Source organism: Trichosurus vulpecula, chromosome 4, assembly GCF_011100635.1.
Source record: "Trichosurus vulpecula isolate mTriVul1 chromosome 4, mTriVul1.pri, whole genome shotgun sequence".
NCBI classification, from domain to species: domain Eukaryota; kingdom Metazoa; phylum Chordata; class Mammalia; order Diprotodontia; family Phalangeridae; genus Trichosurus; species Trichosurus vulpecula.
The window spans coordinates 44,026,497-44,046,902 of NC_050576.1; the positions used below are offsets into that span (position 1 = coordinate 44,026,497).

Sequence of the window (20,406 nt, forward strand, 5' to 3'; positions counted from 1 at the left end):
TAGCAAGTACGGGAAGGAGGAAGAAATCTGTAATCATCTGTATAGAGTGTGAGATGTTTAGCTGTAGCAAAAATACAAACATCACATACTCTATGTAAATTAAGGCAAAGTCTTCCTGCTTCACATATTTTTCAAAGTGAGATCTTTAATACCTTTTCCTATTTTCTTATAGCTCCCCTGGAGTCCTTCTGGATCAAACTACCTAAGGAAGTCTGAAATTCCTGTGTTGTCACTCTCCCTCATAGTGTTAACACCTAATTAGAAAGTAAACATTTAAAACAAAGAAACAAAAATGTTTCTCTACATTCACAAAAGGCTTCCATGAAGGAAAAGAGATACATAATGACCGACCTAGGACTACGAGCCAGGTGTGCCCGTACGTCTGCCCTTCCCTCCCAGACAGACATGGCTTCCCCTTGTCTAGCTCTGGATATTTCCTGTACATACTACTAGGAGCTGAGTTCCTCTGAGTCTGGCTCCTCTCTGGACTCAAAGTGGGCTTTCAAGGATCCTATAATCTTCATCACCTTTACCTTCAAAGATAGCTACAAATCTTCTGTGATTTTTTTTTTTTTCTGAAAGAACAAGGACCCTTGCCCTAGAATTGGCAGAAACCTAGTTCTTCTCTCTTGGGACTTCAGCTCTGAAGCCTGCCACCTTCTGGTAGAAAGTCAGAGTCAAGTGCAGTCAACACACACTAAATGTTTGCTATGTAATCAGGCACTGTGCTAAGTGCTAAGGATACAAAGAAAGGCAAAAAGCAGTACCTGCTTTGAAGAACTTCACAAAACAGCAAAGGAGAAAACATGTAAACATCTAGACACAAACAAGATATATAGAGGGCAAATTGAAAATCATGTCAGAGGGAAAGTATTAAGATTAAATAGAGCTGGGAAAGGCTTTTTGAAGAAAGTTGAGGAAGAGTCAGATATGCGTGAAGAAAAACAGGGAAGAGTAGGATCACCAACACTAAGAGAGAAGACAGGATCAAAGAGATATCTGATGGATATTGTCAAAGGCCGAGCATAAGAAGGATGAGGATTGAGAAAAGACCATTAGAGAAGGCAATAAAGATGTAAGTGGTCACTTTTGAGAGAGCAGTTTCAGTCCTATGATGAGGTCAAAAGCCAGCTTACAAAGAGTTAAGTAGAAAGTAAGAAGAAAGGAAGTGGAGGCACTTATTGTTTGTCTTCCCAAGGAATTTAGCCATGAAAAAGAGGAGACACAGGATGAGAGCAGGGAGAGGCAGATCAAGTGATTGGTTTTGGGGTGTTTTGTTTTACAATGGGGGAGACATGGGCATGTGTACAGGCAGGAGGAAAGCAACCAGTAGTCAGTGAGAAATTGAAAATAAGTGAGAGAGTAGGGATGATAGAGGTGTCAATTTGCTAGAGAAAATGGAATGTAATTGAATCACTTGTGTGTGTAGAAGGGTTTACCTTGGCAAGGAGAGCCATTCATATGAGACTCAAGATGAAAGAAGAGATAATACAGGAAGGCATCCAAGTGAGATGAGATAACAAGGACAGAAGAGGGAGCTCTCAGCAAATGGCCCCATCTTTGCAAAGGGATGTTTGTGTGAAATCTGAGGCAAGGTTCTTAGCTGAAATGTTGGGGGAAAGAGGAGCTATGGAATGTTTGAGGGGGAAGAAAAGGTCTAGAAATGTTGCTGTGGTGAATGGGATTGTGAGCTGATTAAGAGACACAAAAGGATTGTCTTACCTTGAGTGCCCAATTCAGATTATTTAACATAAGTTTGTAGCAGACCCAGTCAACGTGGTTTGGCATTTTTCTCTGGTTTTGTCTAGCAGTACATGAGTAGGAGAAAAGGCAGCTAATGGTGGGAATAATATAGGGTTGAGGTTTGTCAGGGCAAGGTCTTCAATAGGATAATAAGGCAAAGGAGTTAAGTGATCAGTGTAGAGTCGAGTTGGTTCGCAAAGGAGTCGATATGGGGAAAGGAGGAGAGAGTAGCTTGTGCAAGGAGGATAGTCTGGGAGAAACCTGAGGAACTGACAGATTGGAGGTCACAGTGAGCACCGAGAACAAGCTCTAGGGTGGCAAGACTCAGGGATAAGTGGAATGACAACAGATTATGATAATAAGGAGTTTCAGAGTTCATGGACATGGAATTGAATAAACTGACCATCACTTTTGATCTAAATTCCCTAGAAGCCATGATCACATGTATTGTCATCCTGCTGCATTAAAAAAGGTTAAGTATTCAAAAGGAATCTCCAACATTAATCGAGGCTCTTTATTTAAAGAAGCATTTTCTGGCAATGTATGCATATGTGTATGTGTTTATGTAGAATATGCTTTTCTATAATTATACGGGATAATAGAGAATTTTCTGTACTTGAATACAGTGCCATTGTTTAAATATAGGCAAAAAAATATTCTGTTACTGACATCCGGGACTGTGGTTGTTTATACTTTTATCCACAGCACCTAGCATAGTTACTGGCACAAAAGTAGGATCTTAATAAATGTTTGTTTAATGAATGACAATAGAATAAACAAATCTCTTAAGAGATCATTCCTTCCTGGGCCCCATATAATTCAAACTGTTGCATTAGTTCATTGTCACATATGTTAATGGTGTTTATTCCTTATGGCTGCTGAGGTCTATTCCAAATCTCAACTTCTATGATTCTGGTCCACTCGTTGTGGTTGTTGTTGTTGAGTTGTTTTGGTATGTCTGACTCTTTGTGACCCCATTTGGGGTTTTCCTGGCAAAGATACTGGAATGGTTTGCCATTTCCTTTTCTAGCTCGTTTTACAGATGAGGAACTAAAGCAAACAAGGTCATATGACTTGCCCAGGGTCATGCAGCTAGTAACATTTTAACTCAGGTCTTCCTGACTCCAGGCCCAGAGCTCTATCCACTGTGCCAACTAGCTGTCCCCTTATATATAGAAAATGCCATGCAGTGTTTACCTAAAGAAGATACTGATTCTCAGTAGGATCCAATTTATTCAATTATTTGCAATATAATTCATACTTAGTCCATTTTTCTCATGGTAATAGTGCCAATATATAATTTTGGCAGTTTTTGGTATTTTGGCTCATTTCATAGGATCATTTCCATTTTATCATTAGCCAATTCTACCTCCTGTTGACTTTTTCAGCTTATGTTTGTATTTTTTTTTGGAGGGGGGAAGGCAGGGCAATTGGGGTTAAGTGACTCGCCCAAGGTCACACAGCTAGTAAGTGTGTCAAGTGTCTGAAGTCGGATTTGAACTTAGGTCCTCCTGACTCCAGGGCCGGTGCTCTACTCACTGCACCACCTAGCTGCCCCAAACTTATATTTTAAAGGAATAAACAACAATTCTATCTGACCAAAGTTTTTCCTTCTATCAAATATACTGACTGTCTTCTCCAGCAAGTTTGAATATTTGATCACGCTGCAAACAAATCAGAAAAATACTGGTTTCTTCCTGAATTCACCATTTTTATGATTAAAATTAACACACAACAGACTATCTACTAGTTAAAGAAATACACTAGATCTGCCAAACTTGAAACCAAAAAAATTATCAAAATGCTTTCTCCAACACAATTATGGATGGGCCTATGAAATGATAGCAAAAAGAAGAAATGTGGGAAAAGCAATTGGATTTTAGAGAAGGAGCTGCAGAGGAGATCCATGATAAAGAAGAAAGAGTTGTGAAGAGATTTTAGGACAAATGGAAAGGAAAATACTAAAGATGTAGAAAAAAATCTCATACCTTAATGCTGACAAAAGTGAAAATAATAATTACCAACCTATTTGCCTCCTTTCATATCTGTATATGGATATTGGATAGAAAGCCAACAGAGTCTGTCCAGCAGTATGTACACATAGCACAGGTTGAGTCTAATTTCAGTTCAGAGTTAAACAAGGTGAGGAGAGTCAGCTAGATTGCTTTTTGTAAATTAAAAAGCTCTTTTACTATTCTTAGGCTTTCCATGAAAGCAAAGGCTCATTTTTCCATAACCATTTACAAATATAGCATATATATATGTGTGTGTGTGTTTGTGCATATATATATGTGTATATATATATATGTATGTACATATATATGTATAGTATTTACCAGTATATGGCAGTGATATTGCCTCTGAATGACATTGCCTCTGAAGGACTAAAAATGAACAGTACCAAGGAGCAATAGAGAAGTACATGTTGGATAGTGAGCAAATGCATCGTATGACCAAGGAGGGGCATGAAAGAACAAGAAGAAAAGACATTGTCAAGAAACCATGTGATAAGAAGAGAACATGGCCTGATCATAAGGAAAGAATATTGGATGATAGGCAGACAGTCAAAATACTTGACTAGTATTTTTGTGATGTCTGTAAAAAGCAAGAAAGTATTCAAGCATTTTGGAGACCCCCTATGGAGAACTTTTAGAAGAATAACATCACAAGAATCACATGGTCTGGGCAGAGTAGTTGAGTATTTTATATCTACCTGATTTAGAATTTCACCAAGATTTTAAACCCAAATGACAAATCATATAACAAATATGTGTGATTTTATTTATAAATAAATCTCCCAAATCAATCTTTTTAAAGATACGCCCCAGAATGCTACAATTATGGAGCGCCATAACCTCCAAACAAAATGGCAAATGACCCAAAGAGGTAATACACATAATATGAACACATAAGCTACAGTATCATCAACAATGACATGCATGCAAGAAATAAGAAATCCAGAAAATTATATAATCAGAAAAGATATAGGACAGTCATTAAATAAAAGTGAGGAAAAACAAAAGAATGGCTCATGGCCTCTAGCATATTGGCTGGCTCCTTCATGAAAGACTCATGGTGAGACATGGACAAAGTTACACAGGATGAGGTATTAGTGTCTTTTTATCTGAACCATTGGAGGGAGTACCTACAATAGATCACAGCACCATTGAAGTATGAAATATAAATCCTCCACTAAAGTACTGCTCCAATGTCTGGTCTACCATTTTCTGCTATTGTCTAGCGTATCTCAACATTTCGTTAACAAGAATAGTATGAGAGACTTTGGCAAATGCCTTTCTAGAATAGAGAGAGAGCAATAATTATATCCAGAATTTCTTCCAGTACTCTGAAAAGTAGATTATAAGACCTGGCAAATCAATTCATTGAAAGCTTCCTTCCTTTTATTTTACTTAAAGAATCATAGGATTTTAGAGTTGGAAAGGACCTTATAGGCCATTTGGGCAAACCTAGACCTGAACAAAAATCTTCTCTCCAATGTAGCTGATATGTGGTTATTCGACCTTTACTTTCACCCTACCACTTCCAGATGCAGTCATTCCAATTTTGGATAGCTCTACTTGTTAGGAATTTTTTATTCTTACATCAAAACTAAATTTGTCATTTCTGTCCATTACTTGTAGTTCTACCCTTGTTGGTCTGCCTGCCACAAGTCTCAGCCCATTTCAATCCATTCTCTGTCTATCAAAGTGATTTTCCTAAAGCATAGATGTAATCTTATCACATACCACCCTGCTCCCCTATTCAATAAACCCCAGTGGCTTCTTGTCACCTCAGGGATCAATACACAATCCTCTGTTTAACATTCAAAGCCCTTCATAAGCCTACCCCCTACACCTATCCAGTCTTCTTACATTTTATACACCCCTCCATATACTCTTTGATAAAGTGACACTGACTTCCTTGCTGTTCCATGAAGAAAACACTCCATTTCTCAGCTTTGAGCACTTTCTGTCTGTTCCCCATGCCTAGAATATTCTCCCTTCTTATCTCCACCTCCTGGCCTCCCTGGCTTCCTTTAAGTCCCAACTAAAATCCCACCTTCTACAGGAAGTCTTTCCCAATCCCTCTTAATTATAGTGTTTTCCCTATAAGTGCAGCATATCATAACATAAATATCCTTTGGGTTTTTATTTTTTTAATTAAATGATCCCTATGCACTACCTGCTCATTGAGTAAATTAAAAGAAAGGAAAGTCCTTAATACATAGCTGTATAGTTCAGCAAAACAAGTTCCTAGATTGGTCACGTCCAAAAATATACACCTTTTTTGCATATCTATGCAACTTTCTCTTTACAGCATCCCCCTGATCTACCAGTCTAGTAATCCTGTAATAAAAGACAATGAAGGTAGCTAAGCAAAAACTTTTCTTGATGAAGCCATGGCGATGACTCTTGGTGATCACTACTTAGTTCACAAAACCTAGAGAAATATCTCTTTATTGATATTTTTAGAATTTTGCCAGGGATCAGAGTCAAAGATGCTGACCTTTGCATTCAAACATCATTCCTTGCCCTTTCATGGAAGTAGAGACCACAATTTTCCCTCCTCCAGTCCTGTAGTACTTTTGCTATTCTTCCAGATTTTCAAAGATCACCAACAATCATATCTGCCAATACTGTCAGTACCTATCATGTAGTTCATCTTGGCCATTTGCCTTGATTTAATTAAGCAGTAAGTTGCTGTCTTACTACCTAACTAATGACTATTTTTATAGCTAACACTTATGTAAAGCTTTAAAGTTTGCCAAGTACTTTACATATATTTTCTCTACTTGGATATTAACAAACTCTCTATTGACTATTTTTGCTAAGTCTATTTTATTTCTTTAAATTGAAACCTGGTGTTGTAATTCCCTGTTGTATCATTTTCATTCCGAAGGTTATTTTCCTAAATAAAACTGTGATGAATCGGCAATTCTAACTTCTCTTATCCACCAACATCATCCATACTGAGCAGTGTCTTATTCCTTCTTTATTTAGATCTTTAACAGAACATCACATTTGGACAGTGTCTTTTTTGTTGTCTTTAATATTCATCATTAATCTCGGTTCACCCTGAGCTTTAGGACTCATGATACAATACTTCTAGAATCATGCCATCCTTTTGTATCCATTCTCATTATTTCTCTTTCTCTCAGTGTGTGTCTCTCTCTGTGTGTCTCTCTGCCTTTATCTCTCTGTCTCTCTTTGTATCTGTGTCTGTCTCTCTCTGTGGCTTTCTCTGCCTCTGTGGTGCTATCTCTCTCTCTCTCTCTCTCTCTCTCTCTCTCTCTCTCTCTCTCTCTCTCTCTCTCTCCATATAATCTAAGTTTGGTGATGTTCCTTGCATATCCACATCATTCATTTTTGTCAATCTGACCTTTTCTTCCTTCTCAGAATCATTTTTCTTTGGGTCATACAAAAGTAATTTTTGAAAACACCACCCCATGCCTCTTTGAGCCAAATTTCCCTTTGGAATGTTGGGACATGGGATTCTTTCAATGAATTCTTTGCAATGTGTGCTCTCTCCATCAGACTCTCATGTGGCTTTACATTCCTTATGCACACAGAACTCTAAGATGGAATAGTTACATCCAGCTTTTATGAAATTTCCATGCAGGCACATATGTCCTTTTCCGTAGGTCACCCTCTTCCTTCCTGAGCATGCCCTTCCCAAATTGGTCTAGGCAAAGCCAAAAAAATTTCCAATTCAAATAAATGATACTAGTCTAAATCTGATTAACAACAGCCTTTCATTATTGCTATTCAATATTGTTGTTCAGTCTTTTCAATTGTGTCTGACTCTCCATGACCCCATTGGTGTTTTCTTGGCAAAGATACTGGAGTGGTTTGCCATTTCCTTCCCCAGATCATTTTAAGGTGAGGAAACTGAGAAAAAAAGTGACTTGCCCAACCTAATGTGCTGAGTCTGGATCTTCCTGAGATCAGACCAGCTGCTCTTCAATGCTAGAATGTAAATTGTTCAGGGGCCAGGACCTTAGGATTCACCCTGCTCAAAATTCCATTTAGAGTAGGGCACAGTACAGTCAATAGTCCTTAACTTGACCTAGAACTATCTGTCTCTTTTTCTTCCATATGCACTCATGGAATGCTAAGCTCTCATAAACAAATGTCTTTCCTCACTACATATGAACTTCTCCAGTATAACCACTGAAACTCTCTCCTGCTCAGCATTCTCTTACAGTCTCCCAAGTACTCAAGACATACTTTCACTTTCTAGCTATAGTCCTTTCTTCACTAAACCCATGGCAATTTCCAACCCCCCAAATTACCAACAGATGAAAAGCATCATGGTGCATTGAATTGAGAACATGACTCAGAGTCAAGAAGACCCAGGTTAAAATCTTATTTCTGACACACATTGAATGTCTGATCTTGGGCAATTTAAAGTATTCTTGACAAATCTCCAAATACCTCTGGATGGGATCAGAGGAAGCTTTGTAGGTTCACAGCTACTCCTCCCTTACCTTCATTCTATACTACCACTGCTACTACTACTACTACTATGATTACTACTGCTGCTGCTGGTTCTGCTACTGTTACTCTTACTAGTATTACTACAAGGTATTACTTCTACTAATGACGATGATAATAACTACCATTTATATAATGCCCGCTATGTGCCAGGCACCACACTAAGCATTTTTCAAATATTTCATTTGGTCTTAACAATAACCCTGGTTGTATAGATTGTATAGATGCTATCATTGTCCCCATTTTACAGTTGAAGAAACTGAAGTAACCAGTGGTTTGATGATTCGCCCAGGGTCACACAGTTAGTATGTGTCTGAAGTGACTCCAGACCCAATGCTCTGTCTATTGCACCACCTCTGATACTTCCCAAGGTTCTTTTCTTTTTTACTTATACAACCAGTTCCTCCCAGTTGTTCAGAATTAGATGTGGTTTATCGCTTCTCTTGTTTCTTCCTCAAGATATTGACAGACCACTTTCTGTAAGAGGTCTTTTCCCTCTGATTTTACCTCCCGTTATAATTTGCATACACTACCTGTTTGCCTCTTGTCTCTCCCATTAGAATATGAGCTCTTTGAGGAGTGGGAGTATTTGGGGTTTTGAGTTTTTGTTTTTGCCTTTAGTACCTAGTGTTTAGCACTGGAACATAGACCTTAGTAAATGCCCATTGACTAATGAGATTACCATTAAAGCCAGTCAAGAATTTATCAACTTCTCTACATATAGAAGGGAGGGAGAGAGAGAGAGAAATAGAGAGAGCAAGAGAGCAAGAACAAGAGAGCGAGAGCGAGAGCAAGAGCGAGAGTAAGAGAGAGCGAGAGAGAGAGAGCGAGAGAGTGAGTGTGAGTGTATCTGGACAGCTGAAGTCTCCTGTTACTACTATATCAGGCTTCTATGCTAGCTTTGTGATCTGTTATCTCTACTCATCATCCCTTTGCTCCTTCTGGTAGTTTTACACCCACTAAAATATTGTTTCTGTTACTCCTCTAGCTGATCTTCACCAGCATTTTCTCCATCATACTTTCATTAAATTCTCACATTTTATGGTACAGACTTTTTATGGTGTGCAATTTGATCACCTCTTTTACTTAATTGGTTCCTTTTGACTTCTTTGTTAAGTTTCAAATACAGTTTATCATTCCATTCATAAGTCACATCTCATAGTCACTATATAAGGTTGCATTTGCTTTCCATCTTTTACAAGTTTTGTTCATCTCATTTATATGTAGAATATTATCTACTCTTGAGTCACATGGCCAAGAAGATGGAGGACTAGACATTTTTCTCCAAACCTCATTACCACTCAAATCTTCCCAAAATAGTCATTACACACAAGAGATAAAATCATTATAGTTGTCTCAATGATCTAAGACATCAATTAAGAAGAATAAATTTTATTTGAATCAGCAGCATAGAATGTTAACTCGTGTGTTCATTCCGCACCCTCCCCTCTCCAAATGGATAAGACTAGGCTTACAATAGAACATAAATCTACCTCTCTTTCCTTCTAGTGCCAGAGAAAACCAAAAGGCAGAAACTTGTTCAACTTGGGACAGCAGAATCATGTAATATGTTCCATCAGACAACTAAGGAACAGAGAGACTTAGGGCAGGATTTGTATGCAGCTGTATAAGAATCCACTAAGCCTGAAGGAGAGGAACAGAATCTAGCTGGGGCTGGTTATGTCCCCCAGAAGTTTCATAGGGCTGAGACTGAGGCCAGAGAGATGTGAATAGCCCAGGATGGGTCTTTGAGGTCAAGCCCCTAGGGAAATCACCATCAAAGGGGAAGGAATCAGATGGTGAGAAGTAAGGGAAAATAAAAACCAAAGACTGTAAATACCAAAGATCTCAGAAGGAATAAAACTTGGTTAAAGGCATTGAGCATATGCAAATAAACCAAGGGGAAGATACGACTAACAGAAGGGGATATGGCTTCCATATTAGCTAAAAGAGTCCAGGCACCTATGAATAAATGTTACAAGACAAAAGAAAATGAATCAGCATCTGACAAGGTACCTGTGGACTCCCAAGAGAGTATGGAACTATACAGCAGGATATTACTGATAGTTTAAAAGAGAAATAAGCATTGTGAAAGCAGAATTATGGCCTGCACAGCAGAAAAAACCTGGTTTGAATCCACAATGGCAAATCTTAACAAAGAAACAAAAGAGGGAATGGTTGATTAAGAATGCAAATATATAGAAGGGAAGGACAATTTGGAAGTAGAGAAGCAAAAAACATTATTGCTTTAAAAAATGATCTCCATACACAAGACAAGCATGTTGAACTTGAAGACAGTGCCAATAAAAAATCCATATACCAACCCCAGAAAATCCTTATACTACAAACTCCAAAATACATAGTGGTCAAATTTAACAATTCTAAAGACTAGAAATTCTGGAAGCAACTGGAGAGAAGACCTTCAAATGTTAGAGAAGGGAATTTCTTATAAGCCATGCATATTTGTATATAGGCAACTGAGGCCATTTTTTCTGTTGCTGCCCCTTTTTGGGTATATTGTCTCCTTTAAATTTCTGGCCATCTTTACTAATAATAATTTTTGTGTTTTCAACATTCAGCTAACCTCAAATGATCTTTCATTGTTTCATGTTATTTTTTTTAACTTAGACATTCTATGAACGGCTTTTTCTAAGATTCTTCAGAAAAAAAATGCCTCTTGAATTCCTTAACATTTAGTGGTAGCATATGCATATTCAGACACAAGCATGTTGCAAGACATCCATCTAGTCACCAGTCTTTCACTAGTTCAAGGAACACTTGAACCTCCCTGGTAACACGAAGGGTCTTTTCACTGGTGCCTTTAATAGGGAAACCGAATTGATTCTGGCATAAACCCAAATATAACACACTCCCACACCTTGGACAATTTCTTTTTCTCTCCTTATCTGATCAGACTTTTCTGTTAGATAATTCTCTTTTCTCCATAGCTCTTGGTATTAGCTCTTACGGCCAAATCTCCTAATAAAGTACCCTAGCAAAGTGCCAGTTTATCACATTCCCATATCATTCATTCTACTCAATTGTCCTCTGAGTAAGTCCCCAGAAGTTACTTGTTCACCTGACCAAGTAGTCTGATCAGTGATTAGCAGATGCTTGACAATTCATTTCAATTAAACAGACATTTATTAAGCACCTACTGTGTACAAAGCATTGTACTATGCCCAACCATTAATTCAAACAGGAGCTCTACTCAGCTTTTGTCAATGAGATCTTGTATAGAAATCCTGTTTCCAGTTCCTTATTGCTTCTTTTATCTCTTCTATCTTCTGGATTAGACTTCAGATACCCCACATATCTAGCCTATCTACCTACTGTCATTTTCTGACTTTTTAGGTCATTAGAAATTTTGAAGAGAGCAATTTTAGTAAAATTGTAGAGATGAAACCCAAATTGAAAGCGAATTCTGAGTGATCGAATAGAGATCCAATGAAGCCAGTTACTGACTACTGTGAAGAGGAGCAAGAAGAAGATATCATAGCTTGAGTGGGTAGCAGTGACAAAGGACAGTTCATTTTAAGGAGAAAGAAACATGAGTATGGTTTTTAGGAAAAGGGTGATTGAAAGTGCAAGGTCTTAGAGGAAAAAGGTTTGAAGATGAAGTCAAGTGTTCAGGTTGAGAATATTGTAAACTTGAGAAGAGATATTGTATTATTTTTCAACTTTGTATCTCCAATATCTACCACAGAATGGGCAGTACAAATGGAGATTGAATTGAATTGGGGGTCATGCTTGGCAAAGAAGAGAGCCACTCCATCCTCTGAGATTGAAGGACAGGGGCAAACGATTCCTGAAGACATAGAAAGGGTTAGAATTGCAGAAGAAGGGAGTTGAGTAAGTTCATGTCAAATGGAAAGAACCATGCTTTATTAAGCACTATTGCCACACTAAGCATTGTGCTAAGCAACAAGGCAAAAAGGAGACATTCAATACCCTCAAGGATCTCCATTAGCTTCCTCTAAAGGAGAAAGATAACGCACAAAAGGAAGCTTAAAAGTTGGGGTTGAAGTGGAGAATCCTGGAAGTCAGAAACAAAGCTTAGGGGTGAATGAAAGTTGGTGGGCCTGGTTGTTGTTATTTATTTTTTAAGTTTTTCATTTGTATCTGATTTTTCCTGATCCCTTTTGTGGTTTTCTTGGCAGAAATAGTGGAGTGGTTTACCATTTCCTTCTCCAGCTCATTTTACAGATGAGGAAACTAAGGCAAACATAGTTAAGTGACTTGCCCAGGGTCATATAACTAGTAAATATCTGAGGCCAGATTTGAACTCACAAATATGAGTCTTCCTGACTCTCAGCCTGGTGCTCTATCCACTGTGATACTTAGCTGCCCAATGGTGGGCCTGAGCCTCTCTACAAAATGGAGGCCACGGGAGGAATTCACCAATGAGAGAAGGGGGCTAGCCTATCAGAGGGAAATATTCCAGGGTAAGAAGGCTACAGATGGATGTTCCAGGGTAGAGGTCCTAGATACTGAGAAAAGTTCCAGAATGAGGTAGCAAGAGAGATATGGTTCTGAATTCTAGAATTCAGGACCAGGGACTAAAGTAGAAATGGTTGCATTCTCAATTAAACTCAGCTCTGCTGAAAGTGAAGAGTGACAGTGGGGCACAGTTCAAATCTGAGAGAAGGAAATATATGGAACAGATGCTTAGGAAAATATGATTCAGAATCAATAAGAGATGCTTTTTTAAATAACATGGAGCAGTGAGAGTTTAGTTGAGGTTAGATATAAACTGACAGTAGGCCACAGCAAACTTTCAATATTTTCTCCAGTCTTATTTGGTACTTAGGAGTAAGAGGTGATATGATGATTTGGGGAATTATCCAGCATCAGAAGTTAGCAGGACAGGATGAATAGAAGGTCAAGGGTACAAGAATGCGTCATGGAATGATGGATAACTGCATTAAGGGTAGGCAAGGATGATCCCTAGATGCCGAGGAATGACAGTGAAGCCAGTGAGGATAAGGGACTAAGAGAATAGGTAGAGGCAGTGGAACTGAAGGCCACAACAGGCATAATGAATGGATTTACTAGGCTACACAATGAAAAAATTGGAAAGACAGCAGATTACAAGCAAAGAAGGGGACTTCAAAGCTAAAGATTTGGGCAATTGAGTAGTTTTGAATAATGGTCTAGTCTAAGATGCGACAATCCCCATGGATGAATGAAGTAATGGAATCATAGGGCTTGAGTTGCTCAAGGAACTAGGTCTCTAAAGATAATAACAATGCCTAAAATTCATTATAATACATTACAATACACATAATAAATAGCAATTAATTATCTAAAAATTTCCCTTGCTTTACCATATACTGTATAATGTTTTGGTTAAATCTTACATAAAATAAAAAGAGAAAATATTTCTGTTGAAAAAGCAATGAAAATATCAAATTTCACTTAATCTCTGTTTTACACACACAGGGAGAACCAGGAGACCAAGGACACCTCGGAAAAGTTGGGGAAGCAGTAAGTTTATTTTATCTTTTCTGGTCTTTTGTTAAATTTTTACCATCCATAAGCACTTTCTATCAATTCTAACCAAGTTTAGTGCTAAAAAATCCATTATACTTCTTCTATTCTAAATCTACCAACTAAGTAATGTATTTATAAATTCTCCATGGAAAAATTAAACCTACTTTTTTGACAAAAAGGAAATAAGAAAATACTGAGATGATCCAATATAATTTATACCTCTACATGACCGCAGTATCATTCATTTCATTGTGGAAACTTCTTTTAGTTCTGTTTAAATTCTATATAAATTCTATCATTTGTGTTCACATAAAGGTCACATGTTATTAAAACATAATTTAATGACAGTTTTCTTCTGATTTACCTAGTAGTTAGTACAATGAAATGAACAAGAAATAAAACTTTAGCTTTTTAAAATAACTTGAGAGAGTTCTACTTAATTTAAAGGTTCTAGTCAGTGTTAAATCACTAGGCAAAAATATTTTCAATTATTCTGTGATTTACACTTTCCATCTAAAACTGTTATTAAGCTAATGATGCTGAACAGACTGACAGAAAGAAATATGCTGCATCCTATTGTGTAAATAGTAGCTATTGTGAGCAAGCTCCAATTCATTCTTTTTATGGGAAATTAATCTGAATAAAATAATAAAAAATTCCTCTCAAAAGAGAGAAATATAGTGGGATGGCATGGTAATAGCTCCCTCTCATCAGTCTTATAGAAAGCCCAGTATAGTAAAAAAGGACTGAATTGGGTATGGGGATGGATAAAGGGATAGATGGCTGAACAGAGAGGAGGAGAGGGAGAGGGAGAAGGAGAGGGAGACACAGAGAAATGTTAAACGTTGCTTTGCCACTACATTGTTCAAATACCAAACACGCACTTGCCTAAAAGACTATTTTATGGAGAACGCACATGAGGCAAGTATTCACAACATGTTCAGAAAAATCGATACAAGAACACTCTCAAGGTCTCTCTGAAGAGCTTGGGAATTGATTGCATGATATGGGAGACACTGGCACAGGACTGCCAACATGGTGTGCCCTCATCAGAGAAGTTTCTGTACGCTATGACTCTATGAGGAAAGCACAATTGCAGTAGCTCAAAAGAAATGTGAGATGTACAAATTTAGACTCATCTGCACTCCACATGTTCACATGGACTATTTGTGCTTGACCCGTGGTAGAGCCTTCAGAGCTTGTATTGGTTTAATCAGTCACAGTCAGACAAACTGTACTTTGATCCTAACATAACGATGTCATTTTGGTCTTCTTTGAGAATGAAGGACAATAACCAGATAGTAATGACCTTGGTCAAGTCATAATCTTTTTGGCCCTCATCATCTTTATTTTCTAAATGAAGATGCATAACAGATTTCTAAGGGTTGTTCAATTTCTAACATCCTATGACTAATAAATCCCAAATTCTCATAGTTGGTATTGATATTTATAAATTTGTCCAAATTCTTTTTAAAATTCTATTCTATGTTCTCTTCTATTCTACCACCTCTTGAAGCATTGCCTTTCATAAGTTGATTAACTATCATGTGAATTGATACTTCTTTTATTTATCCTAATCTTGTCTCTATCAAGGTTCAAAGGGTGCCGCTTAACTAAGCATTTTGGATACTTTAGAAAAATTATCTAGTTCTTTCTCCTCTTGAGGGCATTCCAACTAAGTTGAGTTTGGCCAGCAGGTGGCAAAACTGGGTCATAAAAAAGGTGACAGATTGAAAAAGCTGGACAGGGTTGACCAGGCCTGGATCTGATGAGATGGGATAGGATCTAACAAGAACTGAAACCAGGGTGGACATAATACAAAGAGCCAAAGAACTAAGTAGTCATGGTGTAGGTGAAGGGCTGATTCATGATCTAAAGCTAGTGGATGGGCCGCTGGGCTAAGTCCTTGACATGTAGAGAATCCCCCTAGGCCCAAGGATCTGTCCATTTGTGATGCGGCTAGGTAAACAGCTTTACCCACAGGGCCCAATAATCAAGAAGCCTTGCTGCAGATGTACTAAGAGAAGGGAGACTGGTGAAGTAGTTCATATAATCCAAATCAAATTTGTAGCCCAAGAGGACCCAGTAGATAGTAGTAAGCTACGGAGCAAAAGGACCCAGAAGCAGGTCTTGGACGTCATGGTCTGTCCTCTAGCTCTCTCAAGGCACCTCACACCCCTTGAACTCAGCTTCCCAAATGTACAATGAAGGTATTTCACATTCAAAAGTGTTATTTATTAATTTAATAATGTTGGACTAGTTAGAAATATGCTGCTTCCTGTTATGATTGTCTTGTTCTGATGATCGCTGATATCCCATTCAACTGGAAGTCCTATGTAAGTTACAGACACTTTTAAGTAGCACCTTGCAAGCCATTCCAGAGTTCCCTTGGGGATGCATTTCCATTACTCCTAACTTGCTAAGATACTAAGTCCAAGTCAGAAAGCAGAAGAATTTTAAAGAAAAAAGGGACAAAAATCTATTATATAACCCTGGGGGCTGAATCAGTTTGTTTTGGATCCTAGTAATTAAAGTAAACAAATTAAATAAGGATGTATTATCAAGTGTTATTAGTTTCTGAAAAGTAGTGGAACACGATAAACTAGCTGCTTTAATGAGTTTAGAATGTGCAGGAGAATTTTATTGGAGTTGAGGGAAAAAACAAAATTATTTTAAAGAAGCTAATTTGATACAGTAGTCAGCCACACTATCCTGCTGTACATTCTCATGAGATCAGTGTCCTAGCTTGATGGCATTTGATTTTGTTCCATTTAATGGACCTTATTCCCTTTTGTATGCAGAAATGTTGGCTGTATGTGACCCTCCTAGGGTATCCAAGAATCCGGGAAAGACTCTATTTACCTAATGGAGCACAAACTCTTCTTCTTTGGGGGGGTTCCCTTAGTGTGTAGTTGCTGGGTTGGAGAATGTCTGCCACTCCCTAATTTTATTCTTATTTGTCAACTCAGTCATGTCTGAGCCTTTGTGACCCCATTTGGGATTTTCTTGGCAAAGATACTGAACTGGTTTGCCATTTCCTTCTCCAGCTTGTTTTACAGATGAGAAAACTGAGGCAAACAGAGTTAAGTAACTTGCCCAAGGTCACACAGCTAATAATTGTCTGTGGTCAGATTTGGATTCATGTCCTCCTGTCTCAAGAGCCATATCTCTATCCACTGTGCCAGTTGGCTGCCCCACATACCCCAACACACAGAAAATGAAGGACACTTATGGTAGAGCTACTGTAAGCCTCATAAAGCAGAAATTTTTTTTTTTTACTGAGCTTAGTCAACAAGCTTTTATTAAGTGTTTTCTGTTTGCCTGGCACTATACTAAGTGCTGGGACAAAGGAAGGCCAGAATATAAATTCTGCAGTCAAACACGTATATACCTCCACATTTTCAGGTGAAGTCATATCCTAGCTAGACATGTGATCTTGGGTAAATCACTTAAGCCTCAATTTCCTCATGTATAAAATGGGAATGATAATACCTACATTATCTTCTTCAAAGGATTATTGTCAGTAAAGTGCTTTATAAACCCTGAAGAATGATAAAAATGTGGATTATTATTATCATTAATAATTATTATTATGGATTTCATTGAAAAGACTTTGCAAGGTACCAGGTATGCTGTTCATAGAATCATAGATTTAAAACAGGAAGGACCTTGGAGGGCATCTAGTGAGAAAGCTGAGTCCCAGAACAGGGAAAAGACTTCACCCAAGTCAACCAGTTATAAATAGCAGAGCTGGGGTTTGAACCCAGGATTTTTATCTCCACTGCAAATAATATTTGGCTTCCTTTAATACAATGTCACTGCAGGAACCATATTTTTTTCTGTTAATTCAGCATAGTATCATGAGACCCAAGAAATTAGAAGCACATTATTAACTGTTGTGTTTTGGTTTTGGACAGAATCATAGAATAATGAGATAAGGTTACATTTCTGGTTCAGTGGCCATGTGTCTGGTAACTAATCACTGATTTGTTGGTAGCATCACATTTTCAGATGAGAAAGTCACACTTTATAAATAACACTAATATAAAGTGTCTTCAAAGATACAAAAACTGAAAAGTTTTTAAATTAATGGTAAGAATAAAAGGAAAATAACCAAAGGTATTGATAGGTAGCCTGGTGGCCCCAGGGGCTAGGCCTGAGGGCCAGTGTGGCCACAAATACTTAATAGCTATGAAACCCTGGGCAAGTCACTTAACTTCTGTTTGCCTTGGTTTCCTCAACTGTAACATGGATATAATAATAGCATCTACCTCCTAGGGTTGTTTTGAGGATCCAATAGGATAATATTTGTAAAGCATTTAACACAGCACCTGATACATAATAGGGCTTAATAAATGCTTGTTGCCTGCTAATTGCAATTTTAATTCCCTATTCTGCCATTAATGAGCATCATCCACGTCAGAGGTGAGTTGAGAGAATAAAAAACAAAAGTGTTTCACACTCTGAGTGAAACATTCCTTTCTTAGTGAGACATAAAAAAGTTCCAATAAAAATGTAACAGGATTTGTTTAAGAGAATGAGCTTCCAAGTGATATCCAGGTGTGCTTGAGAGTGTGCTTACACAGGTGTCGTAATTGTCAGGCCCCAGAATGATTCGCCATGTTGTTTGCTTGGTATCTTTGTTAAGTCATCTTGGGAAAAGGCTTCCAGGAAAAAGTAAACAGTAAATATAGAAATAGAGAGGTGTGATAGGCTATTGTCCCAATGGCAAAGAGGAAGATCATTTCAAGGAAAACAGATTTAACAATAAACGACTTTTCACAAAAACAAATAGGTTTAGGTTTGTTAATGAAAAATGGGCATATGTTATATTTCTTTTTTAAAAAAAATTTTACAGTGATATTTCCCAAGGACATTCCCTCTGTCATCTACCCCCCCCCCCGCCCATAATATCCTTTCACAACAAAGAAATATAGCAACGCAAAAGAAATTGACATATTGATTATGTCTTATAGTATAGGCCTCCTTCCTCATCTGTAGTCCATTGGACTACGACTGGTGCCTTCTAATAGTTTAAGAATTGCCATGGAGATGAAGGATTAGACTTCTGTGTCCAGAGGACGGAACTATGAGCCATGGATGGGAGGGAGTGAGAGGAAGTTGCAAGGAAGTAGATTTTGGCTCTATAAAAGGGAAAATGTCCTAATCCGTCAAGCTGTCCCCAAATAGAAGTGGTACCTCAAAGGGTAGTGAATTCTCCATTACTAAAGCTCTTCAAGTAGAGGCTGGATGACTGTTTCTTGAGAGTAGTGGGGACAGGGGATGGAGAGAAGGTGTTCATCATTCTGGGAGGGATTGGACCTAGATCAGAGTGGGCCCAAACCAAATTAAATTGTAATTGGGAAATGTTTAACAAAATACATAAAAATGCAATAGAGATAGATAATGTTAATATGTGATTTTCTAAGGCATTATGCAGCCTACAAGGATCCTTATGTATGGTTTAGTGACCCCCATTTCTATTTCTGTTTGACACCACTGATTTAGATGACCAAAAAGATCTTTTCAATCTCTTTTTCATTTTTTATTCCAAACTTCACAAACACCAAATTAAATAGCATTTCCACATATAAAGGAAAAGAGAAAAAAATACTATACATGAAACTGTGCATCTCTATTCTGTACAACTTTCCTTTAAATTACTTCAATTATAATAAATTCAGCATGTAAGTTTCTAAGATAGCCTACTTATCTGTGTTTCTTTCTGGATTTCCTTCTGCTCTGTATACTTAAAAAATGCTTCAGTGATCATCTTTTCTTTCTTCTCTTTTATCTGTTTTTTTTGCAACCCTACTATACCCCTTCTTCCCCGAATACTAATTTCCCATTGAAAAAGAGGAGAAACAAAAACAAAATCTTTGTAGCAAATACATATAGTCAAGAAAAACAAATCCCTACATTGGCTCTGTCCAAAAATATACATCTCATCTTGTATCTTGAATCTGGGTTGATGAGATGCTCACTCCCTTTACATCATGATAGGCCAAGATTAAATTATATGGCAGGGAATACTGCCTGAGAAATAAAAATATCACAAGCTAATGATCTATTGAGTCGTGACAGCAGCCCAACTGTTCAGTCAATTTCAGTCTTGTCTGATTCTTTGTGACCTCATTTGAAGTTTCCTTGACAAAGGTACTGGAGTAGTTTGCCATTTCCTTCTCTAGCTCATTTTATAGATGAGGAAACTGAGGCAAACAGGGTTAAGTGACTCGCTGAGCAGGTCATACGACCAATAAGTATCTGAGGCTGGATTTGAACTCAGGCAGATGAGTCTTCCTGACTCTAGGCCCAGGGCTTTATCCACTGGGTCACCTAGCTGCCCTCAGTGACAGCAGCATTCATAAGCAAAATATTAGTGAATATGAAATTGCTGGTTTTTAACATAGATATGTATATATTAAATATCACTTTAACCAGTGCTCTACATTTTACAAATTTTATTACAAAGAGTTGAAAGAATTCCAGAAAAGCATAATTTTAAAACTCTGGTTTGGATCTAATATCCCAGCAGAGTGTACTCTTCATCACGAGGCGCCAACTACAGGATGTGACTTCTTCAGATGTCAACTTCAAATAAAAATAAACCCAAATTAGTGCTCAGATTTTGTGTCTCTTTTGCTGATCTTCTATATAGTACATTAACATAATGAAT

General features: G+C 37.7%; 1 protein-coding gene across 1 annotated transcript in view; it reads left to right on the forward strand.

Annotated features, from left to right (window-relative positions):
* Positions 1-20,406, forward strand: part of COL24A1 (collagen type XXIV alpha 1 chain) — a 378,533-nt gene that overhangs the window by 210,031 nt on the left and 148,096 nt on the right. The window contains exon 29 of the mRNA XM_036755470.1: positions 13,680-13,724. Within this exon, the coding sequence (XP_036611365.1) occupies positions 13,680-13,724 (45 nt within the window). The remainder of the gene's footprint in view (positions 1-13,679; positions 13,725-20,406) is intronic.